General features: G+C 33.2%; 1 protein-coding gene across 4 annotated transcripts in view; it reads left to right on the forward strand.

Annotated features, from left to right (window-relative positions):
- Gabrg1 (gamma-aminobutyric acid type A receptor subunit gamma1) overlaps positions 1 to 16,343 on the forward strand; it is a 66,744-nt gene that overhangs the window by 22,284 nt on the left and 28,117 nt on the right. For 3 of the 4 annotated variants that reach the window (XM_090343647.1, XM_090343643.1, XM_090343646.1), the window contains one exon: positions 7,387 to 7,454. In XM_090343647.1, the coding sequence (XP_090199773.1) occupies positions 7,387 to 7,454 (68 nt within the window). Of the gene's footprint in view, positions 1 to 7,386; positions 7,455 to 8,219; positions 8,296 to 16,343 lie in introns of those variants that run through there. The other variant, XM_090343645.1, reaches the window with a different exon arrangement.

Consider the following 16,343-nt stretch of genomic DNA (forward strand, 5'->3'; position numbering starts at 1 on the left):
AGTTTTAATACAACTTCCTGAAAAGATGAACAGTTTTTTGATCAGGAAAACTAAAAACAACAGATGCTGGAGGGGATGTGGCCAGGAGGGATCACTACTACACTGTTGGTGGGAGTGCAAACTCGTTCAACCACTATGGAAAGCAGTGTGGCAGTGCCTTAAAAGGCTAAACATACAACTCCCCTATGACCCAGTAATTCCACTACTTGGCATTTACCCAACCATCCAGAAACAAGGGCATACTAAATCAACTAGCACAACAATGTTCATTGCAGCATTATTCACCATAGCAAAGATATGGAACCAACCTAAATGTCCCTCAGTTGATGAGTGGATCAGCAAGATGTGGTATCTGTACACAATGGAATTCTATGCTGCTGTCAGAAAGAACAAGATTGCCCCATTTGTTAGGAAATGGAAAGTCTTAGAAAAAATCATATTAAGTGAAATAAGCCAGAGTCAAAGAATATAGGCTCAATGGTTTCCCTCATTTGTCATAATCAGTAGAAACCTTGGGCTCTCTTAGCAGAGATTTGCAATAGAGCAAAACCTTGATACATAAGGCCATATAGTATGACACTAATCGAAAGGGCCTTTAGGATATAGAAACAAAAGCCATGTAATGAATGATTGTTGTCCTAAAGGTACTATGTTATCTCTCAGCTCTTTTGCTGTCCCTTGGTTATGCCATATTGTAACAGTATCTCACTTTGTTACCTGGTATATCAGATATATTTGTATTTGGTTATTTGAAATTGGATAAGGAAGGGGGGAAACTATGATGGGGGGTGGGAGGAGGGAAATGGGTACTAAGACATGTGAAAGGGTATCAATGTATGTGAATTAATGCACCTTCTATCTGGCAAATATCATGTAACCCTTTTATTAATTACAATAAAAAAAGACTAAAAAAGGAAAAAATATGTAAAAAAAATGATCATATAGGAGTAGTGGCATTCTCCCCAATTGTAAGGAAATGGAAAGACTTTGAAAAAATCATACTAAATGAAGTAAGCCAGACCCAAAAAAACATCTAGGATTTTCCTACCAGAGAATCACAGTTCCTCAAGCTATATGAATATGACAAAATGAACTCCAATATAGAGAAACAATAATTTTATCTTTTTGATTATTCTTAATGTACTATGTGAAGTTATTTCTGCTCTCTCTCTCTCTCTCTCTCTCTCTCTCTCTCTCTCTCTCTCTCTCTCTCTCTCTCTCTCATTACAGTATCTGACTTTGGTACCTGGTATATTGTATATAAGTTAATCTGTTTAGTTGAAATAGGGAAGGGAAGGGAGAAAGCAAGATGACAGGGAGGATTTAGGGGAACTAGAAGGAAAACATTAGGGATTATCAATGTTCAAGAAATGATGTACTCACTACCTGAGGAATGTAACTGAAGCCCCTCTATCCATCACCCCAATAATGAGATACAATTACTTAAAAAAATAGTGGCAGTTCTTGTTTTGTGTCCATACACATTATATTAATATAAAATGATAATTTATGAGAATGAAACTAATAGATATAATAAATTCATTCAAGTTTTTTACTTTGAATATATATAGAAGCTTTATTATATAATTATATTTTAACTTCTCCCCTGTAATATATAACAAAAATATGAAGATTTTATTGAAATAAGTCTATAGTCCACATGAGATTTTTAATTTATAGAATTATCATTCAAGAGTCCTGAACATTATGTATTTCTCAATTTATATACTTTAAAAAAATTTCCGTGTCCTCTAAAGATTTTACAGAAGTCTTGTTAGATGTAATTCAACTATTTTGGAGTATTCGACATAAGAATAGGGAACTTTTTTTTCAGATATTTTTTATTGTAATTAATGGAAGGGTTACATGATATTTGCCAGGTAGATGGTGCATGAATTCCCATACATTGATACCCTTTCACATGTCTTGGTCCCCATTTACCTCCCCCCAACCCCTACTCCTCATCTTGTTTTTCCCCATTCCCTGTCCAATTTCAAATAACCAAATAGAAATATATCTGATATATCAGGTAACAAACTAAGATACTGTAACAATATGAGATAACCAAGGGACAGCACTAGGCCAGGAGTTTGGCCTAGTGGTTGAGTGCTTGCCTAGCATGCACGAAGACCTGGGTTTGATTCCTTGGTACCACATACATAGAAAAAAGCCAGAAGTGGTGCTGAGGCTCAAGTGGTAGAGCTCTAGCCTTGAAAAAGTCCAAGGACAGTGCTCAGGCCCTGAGCTCAAGCCCAGGACTGGCAAAAAAATAAATAAATAAAGGAATAGGGAACTTTTAAAGATATTTCCTAGTTGTATAATATAAAGCAATATATAAAACAATGTAACTATAAAATATAATATAAAATAATATTTTGTGTTATTCCAGAAATATTATAAGCCTTTTTATTTTAATTATTTATTTTAAGTTTCCTATGGATTTTTATAATATAGAAGGTCTGATCATTTTCTAAAAAATGGATATTTGCCTTTTTTCAAAATAATGCATTTCTGACTATCCTTGCATATTTCTTTAAATATATCAACTTAGTGCCTACATATTTTTCCTCATAATAACAGGCTGGTATCGGTATGAGGATTATGTTAAGTTGTCAAATCAGCTTAGTGAGAATTGACATCTTTTTAACATTGACTTTTCTAATGAAATAAAGGGTCCTGTCCCCAAATGTATAAAAGATTCATTCATGTAGATTTATATTTCTTAATCATAATATCTAATATTAAAATTTTACAAACTGTTTTCTTATGTATAGTTTAGGAGGCCATTGACTCCTTAGGAGACATAAGGACTTATTTTAAATCCGTTGACTATGTTTTTTATTTTCAGTTTAAAAAATAGTTCTTTGGGACTCGGAATGTATCTTAGTGGTAGAGTGCTTGCCTAACATACATTAATCCCTGAGTTTGATTCCTCAGTCCCACATACACAGAAAAATAACAATAATAATCCTTTGACTTTTCAAAATATACTCTCAGAGGATATACAGATCATTTTAAAGCAAATTCAGATGCAGTTTATTGTGATCTCTAATTCCATTAATGAATTGTCTTACATATTCACTACTCTCTCACTCTATTTGTCACTTTGTTTTATGCTTTTCTTGTAATGTTTAAGTCTTTAATTTGCAGTGTTAGCTATTTGTTTCTAGTTCTGGGAAATGTAGCCAAGATCTGAAGCTTATACTACCCTACCTGAGCACTATCCCTAGTCTTACCTTTTTGATTTTACTTTATTTTGTTTCCGCTGACCTGCCTTCATAAAATGCCTCCATCTACCAAGTAAATGTGCTTGAAGGCCCAGTGCCAGCTCACCATTAGTCTATCTTGTTGATATGATTTTTTAGTCATTTCTTCTTTCTGTAGAATTTTTGAAGTATGAGTAGAGTTTTGAAATAGTTTCTTAATATTGAAAAGTAGTCTTGTCCTTGATCCCTCTATTTGATTAGGACAAATTAGCTGTAAACAAAACCTGTGCCTCAGGCTTTATTTCATTGGTTTTTCTTTTAGTAGGCTATTTCATTTGGTCACTGTGGGTTATTTTTGAGAAGTTTGTTCCCAATCCAGTTTTTTAGCTCTTGTCATTTATGTCATTTTTATTTCTGGAGGCTATTGAGGGATTTTTTCATTTTTCAATTGAATAGTTTTGCTAGTATATGTCTCATAATTGTTCGGTTTGAATAACATTTTCTCCCAAATACCTGATCATTCTTCATGCAATACAATTTCAACTTTCTGTCAACTACACAAAGATTTATTGTCATGGTTACTCATGAAGTTAGTTTGTACTACAGGGTTGGATATTTGTTCTATTCCATGATATTGACTTTCTTTTAAAAATTTATTTATGTATTTTTATTGTAAAGGTAATTCACAGAGAGATTACAGTTACATAAGTCAGGTAATGAGTACATTTCTTTTTGAACAGCGTTATTGACTTTCTGGATGGATTCCAATTATAGCAATGTTAATCCTTTGTCTGCCTTGGCTTTGCACAATTTGTTCCTTTACTTATTATTGGATTTATCTTCTTAGAATTTGTTTCCCCTGCTTATTCCTAGTTGTAATGAACTAATTAGTGATAATCCTGTAACTGTCTTTTTCTCTAATTTCTCCTTTAAATTCCATCAGTTATACATTCACTTCTCCTATGTGTAGGGACAAAGTGAGTTTTTCTCCTGCTCAGGTTTCATACCCTTGAGAATTGATCTACTTCTATTCTGGTGCTGTATTTAAAGCAGAATATTTAGAAAAAGGCCTTGCAAAAACAATCCCAAGTCATTTCTACCTGCTTTCTCTGCAGGAAAAATATAATTAGCTGTGGCAGGACATGGATATCACATTTACTGTGAGGCAACTGTGAAGAAAAGTTTTAGATCTCTGTGAGTCTTGATGTATTGAACGTATTCTGTTGTCAGCATTCAAGACATCATTTAATGAACCTAGAGTGACAATTTCTTTAGCTGTCCTCTTTCTGGTTTTCAACTGAAATTTAGTTTTCCATTCTGAACATTATGTATTTCTGTCACTCTGTGCATTTGGTCTGAGAAGAAACAAAGCATTGGGGAATATTATTTTCTCAACTTCCAAGAAGTCTTAATTTGAAATAATTTTGCTTTCAAGTCTTATTCACAGTAAAGTCAAAGTGACAATGAGTCCTTGTAAAGGAGCAGTTATAGATTTCTGTTTTGCCTTCTCATTATGTATACAAAGCATATAATTACTACATTTAGTGCCAACAATAATCTGTAATATTTTATTTAATTTGTTATTTGGGCCTTCAGCTTAAAGTATCAGATCAAATATCAACAAAGGTTATACAAAATAACTTAAAAGACAGTTTAAAGATATATAGTGAATTTTTAAAAATTTTGTACCTTTATGTTATTGTTCAGGTTTACATATTGATTAGAACATTCATAGATTCATCTTGTTTCAACTAAAAAATGTTGGTAGTAAGAAACCAGGATAACTCATAATATATAAAACTTGTTACATCTTAAATATGACAAATATATCTTCTAAACAAGAATTCTTAGGAATCTGCATTTCCCCGGCTTGATCCCATATATTGTACAATAAAACCAGGAAGTCATTACTTACTGATATATTGCTCAAAAAATCAAATTATTTGAGATTGGGATGCTTTAATTGCTTGTAACTTGTAAGTGAAACTAAATAGCTTATTGTTTTCTTGTTAATTGTCATTCATGAAAGTCATTCCATAAATCTAACTTTAATTAGCTTAATTATATAATTATTGCCTACAGTTTAGTTTGTCAGAAATAAATGACAAAACTTTAAGTAACTCATCTCAGAAATCATAACCAAATGAAAATCTCAAAATCTTTCATCAATCATGTGATATGCTTTTTAAGATGATTAATAATAATGTTAAGATTAGCAGGCTGAATTACCTTTTGCCTATTATGTCAGTCTGAACATTTTAGCTGGTGGTTTACACCTGTAATCCCATCTATTAAGGACACTTAGATCTGAGGGTCATGGTTCAAAGCCAACCAGTGCAAGAAAGTCGATGAGACTCTTTATCTCCAATGAACTACCAGAAACTCAGAAGTAGATATTATGCTCAAAGTGATTGAGTACTATCCCTGAGCAAAAGAGTTCGGGGAGAATGCCCACACCCACCCTGAGTTCAAGCCCCAGGACCACCACCAACAACAACAAAAGTAAATACAATATGTATGTGTATGTGTGTATATGTGTGTGAGTGTGTGTGTGTGTGTGTGTGTGTGTGTGTGTGTGTGTGTGTGTATCCAGTCCTGGGACTGAACTTAGGGCCTGAGCCCTGTTTTGGGGCTTTTTTCAAGGCTAGCACTCTAGTACTTGAGCCATAGCACCACTTTTTGCTTCTATGAATGCGGTGCAGAAGAATTGAACCCAGGTCTTCGTGCATGGTAAATGTTATTTTGGATCTTTGTCCAGGCACTCTTTTGCAAAATATCTAAGATACTGCTATGATATTGCTCCAAAGTTTGATAGTTTGAAATCTCTGCAACACTTTAAAAAATGTTAGCATGGGGAGATTAGGGCTGTGCAGATACTCAGACTGGCAGATTTGGTCCTAGATTAGATGATGATCTGTACTCAGGCCAATTAAGGGAAAGTAGATGAAAGTTTAAAAAGGGAAATTGAACAAACATGATTAAAACGGAATGAATAGCATAGAAACTTCAAATCCAGAGGTGATTTTCTAATTCTTTCCTTTTCTTTATCTTTTGCCACTACTGGGTTTTGAACTTGAGTCCTTGTACTTGCTTGACTTTGTTGTTTCGCTGCGGTTCTATGTGCTTCCATCTAGCTTGTTAACGATTGATTTGGAGAAAGAGAACCTTAAACTTTTCTGCCCTGGATAAATCATTTAATTCTCAGCTTTGTGAGTAGTGAGGATTATAGGCAGAGGTCACCAGTGCCAGGCCCCAATGCAATCTTTACAGTTAAATCATTTGTGATAAATATAATCAGATTCATTCTGTCATAGATATAGGCCATATCTGCACATTCAAAACAATAATAACTTAAGACCCATAGTAATATAATATACCCTGTGTGAATTAATAAGGAGATGCCTTAGATGTGAACAAATTCTTGACAATCTAAAGTAATTTTATTGTAAGAGACAAGAAGGAAATATGTACAATTATTAAGCTCCTCACATGAGTTGGTTAAACATGAAAGAATTTTTCTTTCATAATAAATATTGTGTCTTTTTATCCTGTTCACTATTCAGTAAATTTTAGTGTGTGTTTGGACTGAATTGTGCTGGTTCACAATACACATTTATTATGTATTTTTCAGACTCTGATATTCGGTAATTTTTACATTGTTTTAAAATCTGCATTTCAGGAAAACCTACCTCTTCAAAATCTGCAAAAGTTACAGATCAGGGATTATTTTGTTTTCTCAAACTTTCTGAGAAGAAAGTTAGCCAACAAACATTTTACCAACTTAGAGCTGATAAACATGAAATAGATTAAGATATTCCTTAGGTCTACTATTCATTCTAATCTAATATCCTATTACTAATTCAGAATAGCTTATCTAGCATGTTTTTAAGTTTAGATTTCTTATTTTAGGTGGATAGTTTGGATATTTTACTACTATTGTTAGGTTATACAGTTGACTTTTTAATAAAAAGTTAAGCATATCATTGATTTATGATTTATTGATTTATTGATATAATTGATAGGCAAACAGAAATCATCATATTCATATACACTATGCTTTTGTATTTTATTATGTGTTGTTTTATAGTTGAGATGGTGTAAGGTTAGGAGTTATTATTTCCTTAAAATAAATTAAATAAACAACTGAAATAATATTATTCTTTTGGTTGGTGTTTTGCAGTAAGGCCCACAGTCATAGAAACTGATGTTTATGTAAACAGCATTGGACCAGTGGATCCCATAAATATGGTGAGTAAGGAATACTAAAACTGTACAGATTCTTGATATATGCCTTCATTTTAAAATGAACGATTTCTCACAGCTGATCCTGAGTGAATTCAGGTCAACCCATATAATTTTTATGTGCCAGGTACCTGGTAACAGGAACTAAATGAGCCTCTGCTTTAGAACTGATAACTTGTTATTCCAGATTGCTGGAGTTAACAGGGTGATTTCAGGGTACACATAATTACCATCTGGTCCATCACGGCGCCCTTGAAAACATCTGGACAAAGTAAATCAGAAGGATCCAGATAGGAAGGAATCTGATGAAAGAAGAATAAAAGTCTAATCATTGAGATCAACTTCCTAGAAAGAACAGATGGATTTCTACCAGTTCAATGGCCGAGAAATATAAAGAGCAAAGTAATGAACTGAGGGGAAAGTGGTATTTAAGGGCCCTAATTAAATTGGAAGATCATGTGTTCCTCTGTAATATGTATATTGTGATTCATTGGGTAAAATACATGAGCAAAGTTTTTAATCAGGGAATGTCCCAGATAAATTTACATTTTTTTCAGTACATTGCTCAAAAAATTACAGAAGACAGATCAAAGGAATGGATCTTACCTGGAGAAATTACTTAAGCTGTTGTATTTGTTGTTAAAGTAGATAGCCAGGATAATAATTAAGAGTAACAATAGCATATTTAAGAAATATTAGGTTAAAATTTTATACTCTAATGGTTCATTTGTTGTTCATAGATTGATTGCATGGTATGGAGTCAAAGAGACTACAAATGAGTGAATCATTATTTGAGATAGGGGAAACAGTCATGTACAAATCAAATTCTAAGCATGTATTCAGGAAGGTAGGTATTTCACAGTTATTTGATTCCTCAGGGCTACTGTTTAGGGTAGATGTTACGATTGAGTATAGACATAAATCAGGAAGGGAAGGGATTAAGCAGTATGTAATGAATGTATCTTAAAATTTCAAAAATATATGGTATGACTAAGGAAATATCCAAATGATGAGAAGTACAGAACTGAAAAATAGATGATATGATTGTGTGTGTGTGTGTGTGTGTGTGTGTGTGTGTGTGAAATCCAGGAATCATAATATAAAAGGGAGTATCTTGTAGGAAAAGATCAGTGAGGAGGAAAAAGGAGGATATTAGGAAATAAAGATGATATGATTCAAACACACATATAATATTATTTTCATTATATACATGGGCATATATGCCATGTATTTTATATTTGTGTGTGTGTGTGTGTGTGTGTGTGTGTGTGTGTTTCAACATCTTGAAACTCATAAACTGATATTTGAAGAAAGGAGGAGAAAAAATAAGAGGAAAAGCAATATGGAAGAGAGGCTGAATTTGTTCAAGACACATTTTGTGCATATTCTGAAACATTACGATGAAACTTCCTTAGACAAATGCATGGTGACTCAAAATTAAATGTCATACAAACACAGGAGGAAGAAAGAGAAATCCACATGTTGTGGAAAGTGAAAGCAATGGTAGAGGAACCAGAAGACTATTTTATTTATAAAGGGAGTGACTTAAGAAAATGAAGAGAAAGGAAACCATAATGAATTGCAGAGATGCATGAAATTCAATACAAAATAGATTAAATTAGGCCCACTGATATCAGTAATTAAGTGCTATTGACTATCATTGTTGAATAAAATTCAGTAGAACAGGAATAAACAATTGAGTGGGATGTTCAAAAGTTATCTCTTACTTAAATTTTTAGCTTCAGCCCTGATGATATTCTGGGGTCTTACAAGGAGAGTCACACAATCAGACACTGGTTTCAGGGTACTGGTATTATGACCGTAGAATTAAGTGTTTCACATTACTAATTTAATCAAAATGAAGAAAAACTGTTTAGACAAAATATAGTTAGATAAGAACTCGACTGTTCTACTACAGAACAAGATAGAATATACTTCAACAAGTTAGGATACATTTCTTAAAGCACTGCAAGAAAAGAATAACAATAGTTAATATCTAAAATAGAAATTTGAATCACGTTAGTTCATCTACAAAAATGTTTACTATTTTATTGACCTACTGTAGTCTATAAATGTTTACATTTTTATGGCATATCTGAAATCACACATAACTGAGTCATAGGAGAGAAGAGCCTTAACATGGAGGGTGGAAGAGGAAATGAATGTATGTCACACATTAGGAACACATCTAAGGCTCTGAAAGTGGAAACAGTAAATAAAAATTCAAGTTTGGGAAGAAAATAAAGACATCACAGAGCCAATCAAAACCATGAGAAGAAAGGTTCAGAATATTCTGATTTCAGCTTTACTGAGAACAAATTCTCATACAAAGTGTTGAGTTTTATAACGAGGAATCATTTTGAATACATGATAAGACTTCATAACTTAATGTTAATACTAATAATTGTTAATTTCTATGTTCAAGAAAATCACGGTGCTCGGGTTCTAAGCAATGCTTAAAGAAGAAGATAGACCAGTTTGGATGCGTACATGGAGGCTTTCATTTCCTGAATTACACTTTTGATTTGGGGATTTTTGTATTTAGTGTTCCTGAATTTGTTAAGGATGAAATGTAGTCAATAAAATAAAGAAACATAGAAGTTGAAGCCATGTTTGCATTCTGGAACTCTGTCAACAGGAATCGCTACCAAGATGTTTTTATGATGATCTTTTTTTTATTACAGATTCATGATTGTAAAGATTAAATTTTTCCCAAGAGGGCAAATTACACACTTATAATCATGGACAGTGATAGCTTTTAAAAATATAATTAAGTGAAATCGTTACTGAAACCAGTGATACTGAATCACATTAAGTTAAAAAAAATCTTAGTGGAACAGTTAACACTTTTTATTAAAGAGAAATACGTTCATATTAGGTATTAATAAGAATCTTATATAGACATAAGTTTAGCTAAACAGTGTATAGAATTTAAAATTCACTTTTCATAAAGTGAGCAAAATTGCTTTGAATGTGAGTGTAATCAAGCAAGAATCTTGAATATAATTAAGTAAAAGAGTAGTATTTTTTCTTAATCTCATTAACTACTGATATAACTTAAGTGACTGGAAGGAAGAAAATTAATATATTGATTTAGCTACTTCCCTATAAAATTTTGCTTTGTTCTAAAGTATTTGATTTTTTTAAAGCTTAACTATATAAAATAGCATTTCTATAGATTATATAGATAACCCCTAAAACATTATTACATTTTGGGTATCTTTTACTTTTCCTTATTTCAAAGTTAGAAAAATTGTTTAAATTTTAGTGTCCCTATGATAGGTTAGGTTATTCGATAGCTATAGCAGGATGCCAGTGTCTCACATTCCATAGGAGACTGAGGTCTGAGGATGGAGGTTCAAAGCCAGCACAGGCAAGAAAGTCTTTGAGATTCTTATCTCTAATGAACTACTCAGAAAAAGCTGGAAATGGCATTGTGACTCAAGTAGTAGAGCGCTAGCCTTGAGCACCAATGGGCTCACAGACAGTGTCCAGATGGAGTTCAAGCCTTAGTACAAGTGTGGGGTGGGGGGGGGGAGAATGACTGTACCAGTCAATAAACAAATCATTTTTATTATTTTTTTATCTTGTGGAATCATAGTTAAAGTGAATAACAGGATGAAAGAAGGAGACAAAATATCAAAATATAGAGTAACAGAGAGGTGTTTGAATTGTATTTATGTACTGATTAAAACTATCTTAATTCTAAGTAGATAAGCATATATAATCGGTATTGAGGGCAAGAAAACGTTATTAACTAGAATTAAACTGCAATGACAGCAATATCATTAACCTCCTAGTTCTTCAGGTACCCTTGAGTATCTTTCTCATTGTTGGTAGTTTACCTTCTGATTAGCAAGTACAACATTGTAAGGTTATAGCAATTCTCTATATCAAGTGAGGATCAGTGAAAGATCAAGGAGGTTCAAGATGATATCGTAGGTATCTAACCATGTAAGATTAGTAAGACAAACCGCAAAAATGGAATTTTCTGTCAGTTGTGGGGCTTGAACTCTGGGCTAGGGCACTGTTCCTGATCTCTTCAGAAAAAATGGAAAATTTTAGATATGATATATAGCTGGGTTTACTTGTACAAACTGCTAATACTTGCATATTTTAATATTAAGAGATTGAAAATGAGGAACAAAAGGAAAATAACAGCAAAAGCAGCACACAAACCATCATTTTCCTATCTAGCACTTAGTATTGTGGTTGTGATAAACTAGAACTATGACATGATTTTTTCCATACCCTGTATCCAGAGTTGTGGGCCCCAAAACACTAACTTCTCACTGTAACACACATCACAAATGTTCAGTAGTTGTCTCACAGGTTATCTAAAAGTTAATTTAACATTTTGTAGATAATTAAAAACAAGCATCCCAGAACCCAGGTGGCTAAGACAGGAGAATGGCAAATAAGAGAATTACATTGTAATTTTTTTTCTCAAATAGGAATGGCAAATGCCTTACTGCTAATGAATAGCATAATATTTGCTTTGCTATCTGTTACTGTATAGGCCTTAAATATCTTGCTGGAGTTTTAGGTCATACATAGAAATGGATTTGAGTTAAGAGTTATTTTGAGCTTTACAAACAAATGGGAAATTGAAGAATAACTCTTCTTTAGGTTGGTTTGGGAGGGTGGAAAGGGGAAGAGACACAGAAACAGAGGTGATGAATCAGCCCTAGGTGCTTTAGGTTGGACATATGAAAATGAAACTACCCTCTACAATTAATTGATGCTAATGTTTGTGGAATATATTTTAATATGAGAGAAATTATTTAAGCATTTTGACTTTTGACATAATGGAAATTGGGAAAAATATGATAATGAAAACTGTATAAGTTGTAGAGAACGATGGGATTTCTGTGTAACTTTGTGGTAGACTCAATACATTCCAGTATCTAATATCAAGGCAATACAGGAAGCAAAGGCTTTCCAACCAGACTGAGGATGCTGTTTTGAAATGTGGATGGTGTCAAATTCCACCAATTGGTCATAGCATAAATAATTTGGAACAGGTGTGATAGGGACAATTTTTAATGTTCTATCCTAACAGTGTTCTGTCTTGTATGGACAGCCTACTTGGAAGGCCAGAAACATATTTTGCATATGATTTCATTGTAAATGCAAAAACAATTTTCCCACTGAAAACACAGAAAGACTAACCTAGCTCTCTAATACTGAACCTGAGTGTGGCATCTGTTGCACATGTGGATGGAAAACACAATTACTTATTGATGATATGGCTTCTGTATGAAGTAGATCTCATATGAATATCAATTGTCCATGGTGGAAAATTTCTACCATGGGGAAACTAATAAGGGACTATAGTTTATACATTAAATGATGCTGGCTATCATATACATACTTTCTAAGTAAGAAGGAATGGTCTGTGCAACTACTAGTTCATTTAGTTATTCACATCCTACTCCAATATTCTAGAGTTTAAACAAAGATGTATGCCATTGAGACCCAGAAAATACAAAAGAAAGATTACTTTGAAGTAACTTACCAAAAGTTGTAATTATGAAATTGTGGATTTCATTTCCCAAGTTTGCAGCCTCATGCCTTATATGGATGGTCTCTTAGACATTGATGAGGGTTAAAATTGAAGACCAGATAATCAGAATTTCTTATATTCTCTAAATATTGAAGAGTTTTCTTCCTTATATCTAAATTAGAGTGAGAGAAATTATGAGAACACAAGAGAACTTGAAAATGTACCATAGACAACCTATTTAACAGACTCTAGACAACACTTGAGAATGATATGAAAAATGCTTTTTTGAGTAAGTGAAAGATTCCTGCATGTAGATTTGAATTTAAATAAATAAAAACATGAGAATACTTTTTGCTTAGTAACTCTAGTAGCATCACTGTAAATTTCATGGTTCTAAGAATTGTATCTATAATTATTTCATAGATATGTGGACATTTTTACTGTAAACTAATTTTATTACATTGATTATGTTGTTACCTAATAGCTAAATTTTAAATAAAGACCACCAGAAATGAACTATGCCTAAAGTGTGTTAAACATTAGTATTCTTACCAAAAATTGCTTCCATTTCAATCAATACTGAATTTCAGTAATGATGCAATATGGTTAAAATGTAAGGCAAATACACCTTTTAACTTAGTAGGTTGATTTATTTCACATCCAAAATTAGTACTCTGCTGACTTTCAATCATTATTTTCTTGGAACTTGTCTGAATGGCTCTTAGGTCTTCATAAGATCATTCTGTTCAGAAAAAAAGTAGAAATGGACAAGAAAATATAAAAGTGAATGTTTAGTATATTACTTTCTTCCAACTGGATAATATGGATCAAGATATACTGAGAATAGACTAAAAGATGACACAAACATATCAATCTTTTAAAACATTCATTTTAAAACATATTTAAAACATTCTTTTTTTCACATATTTTTTATTATAATTAATAGAAGGGTTACATGATATTTGCCAGATAGATGGTGCATTAATTCCCATACATTGATACCCTTTCACATGTCTTAGTCCCCATTTCCCTCTCCCCCACCCCCACCCCTTATCTTGTTTTCCCCCTTCCCTATCCAATTTCAAATAACCAAATACAGATATATCCAATATATCAGGTAACAAAGTGAGATACTGTAACAATATGAGATAACCAAGGGACAGCAAAAGAGATGAGAGATAACATAGTACCTTAAGAACAACAATCATTCATTATATGGCTTATGTTTCTATATCCTAGAGATCCTTTCATCCAGTGTCCTACTATATGGCCTTTTGTATCAAGGTTTTGTTCTATTGCAAATCTCTGCTAGGAGAGCCCAAGGTTGCTACTGATTATGACAAATGAGGGAAACCATTGAGCCTAAGTTCCTTTGAGTCTGGCTTACTTCACTTAATAGGATTTTTTCTAAGTCTTTCCATTTCCTAACAAATGGGGCCATGTCATTCTTTTTGACAGCAGCATAGAATTCCATTGTGTACAAATACCACATCTTGTTGATCCACTCATCAACTGAGGGACATCTAGGTTGGTTTCATATCTTTGCTATGGTAAATAGTGCTGCAATGAACATTGTTGTGCTGGTGGATTTAGTATGTCCTTGTTACTAGATGATTGGGTAAATACCAAGAATCACAACAAATCAGAGAAAGGCTGGATAAGTGGGATTGCATTAAACTGCAGAGCTTCTGTATGGTAAAGAACATAGCTAGCAAATTAACTAGAAAGCCTACAGAGTGGGAGAAAATCTTCACTAACCATACAATAGACAAAGGCCTCATATCTAATATATATCAACAGCTCAAAAAATTGAATCAATCCAAAACTAATCTCCAAAGTAACAACCATCCCATTAAAATATGGGCCAAAGACTTAAAGAGAGTCTTCTCTGAAGAAGAAACAAAAATGGCCTATAGACACATGAAGAAATGCTCAACATCTCTTGCTATAAAAGAAATGCAAATCAAAACAACTCTAAGATTCCAGCTCACTCCAGTCAGAATGGCCAGGATCAAGAAAACTAATAACAACAGATGCTGGAGGGGATATGGCCAGGAGGGATCACTAATACACGGTTGGTGGGAGTGCAAACTCGTTCAACCACTATGAAAAGCAGTATGGCAGTTCCTCAAAAGACTAAACATAGAGCTCTCCTCTGACCCAGCAATTCCACTAGATTTCTAGATATCTGACCTGATACAGTTGTGAAATTATTTTCAGATACAATTAGAATATCTATCAGTAATTCTTCTGTTAAGAAACTGTCCTTGATCATATAAGTGACCTTCTTCCAATCACTTGAAGTCTTAAGGGTTATTCTCTTTTCCTGGAGGGAAGAAAAAATTTCTGCAGTCAGATTGCCCTGGATCACAGTCTAAGACCTCTCTGGAGTTTCTCCATCTTCCAGCAAGCTCTGCAGATTTGGGGCTTGTTAGCCCTCTCAACATTGCACAAGTCAGCTTCGTAAAATAGATGTGTCAAGTCTTTCATCCATTCATCTGTCCATTTATCTCATTGGCTTGGATAAATCTAGTACTAGAATTTCAGTTATATAAAGATAATGGTCAATGCAGATCTCAGACCACGTGTGTGTGTGTGTGTGTCTCTGTGTGTGTGTGTGTGTGTGTGTGTGTGTGTGTGTGTATGTACCTTATAGGCTTTATGAGTATTTTTGAAACTCTGTATATGAAGGATAACTGTAACCTCTCCTACATATATTTTGTTTTCTATCACTTTGTTGTGATACCCTGAACAAGTTAATAATTTGATGATAACAGATAAACAGCAAAACAAATCTGACATCTATAATGAACATTTATGCCTATCAATATGGTCCAACTGTATTTTTTCTATATATCTACTGTTGGTATGCTATGATTTATCTTACTGCTCTTTATTTGACCACATGATTGGACAGTTTGGCAAGAGATTAATGTTGAAGTGGTAAAACCAGATGAGGATCAATTTTCATGATGAAAATATGCACCAATAGTTATTTCTTAATTAGACTTTGAATTTTATAGAGAGGTTTTACATTACTAGGAAGACTATACATAAATTTACGGAACTTGAAATGTGATATGTAGCACCTCAACAAAACTGCAAATGTAGTAAAAGGATGATGATGTACATATTTAATACTTAAACTTGATTTAAATTATAAATTAGCATGGCAAGCTGTGTTATATTTATTCATTTTTGCTGTTGTGTAACGATGATAAATTATATTGGCTCTCACATGTTAATTACATTCCTGTTTCTTTCAAAATGATATCCTACTAGATATTATGCCTCTTCTGAGATCGATTACTTTCTTTACTTCCTTATTATTCTGGTGATTATAACCTTTAAGCATGAAAACACACAATGTACAAGCACATAGTTTGATC

This window comes from Megascapheus bottae, chromosome 13 (assembly GCF_031878675.1).
Source record: "Megascapheus bottae isolate mThoBot1 chromosome 13, mThoBot2.hap1, whole genome shotgun sequence".
NCBI classification, from domain to species: Eukaryota; Metazoa; Chordata; class Mammalia; order Rodentia; family Geomyidae; genus Megascapheus; species Megascapheus bottae.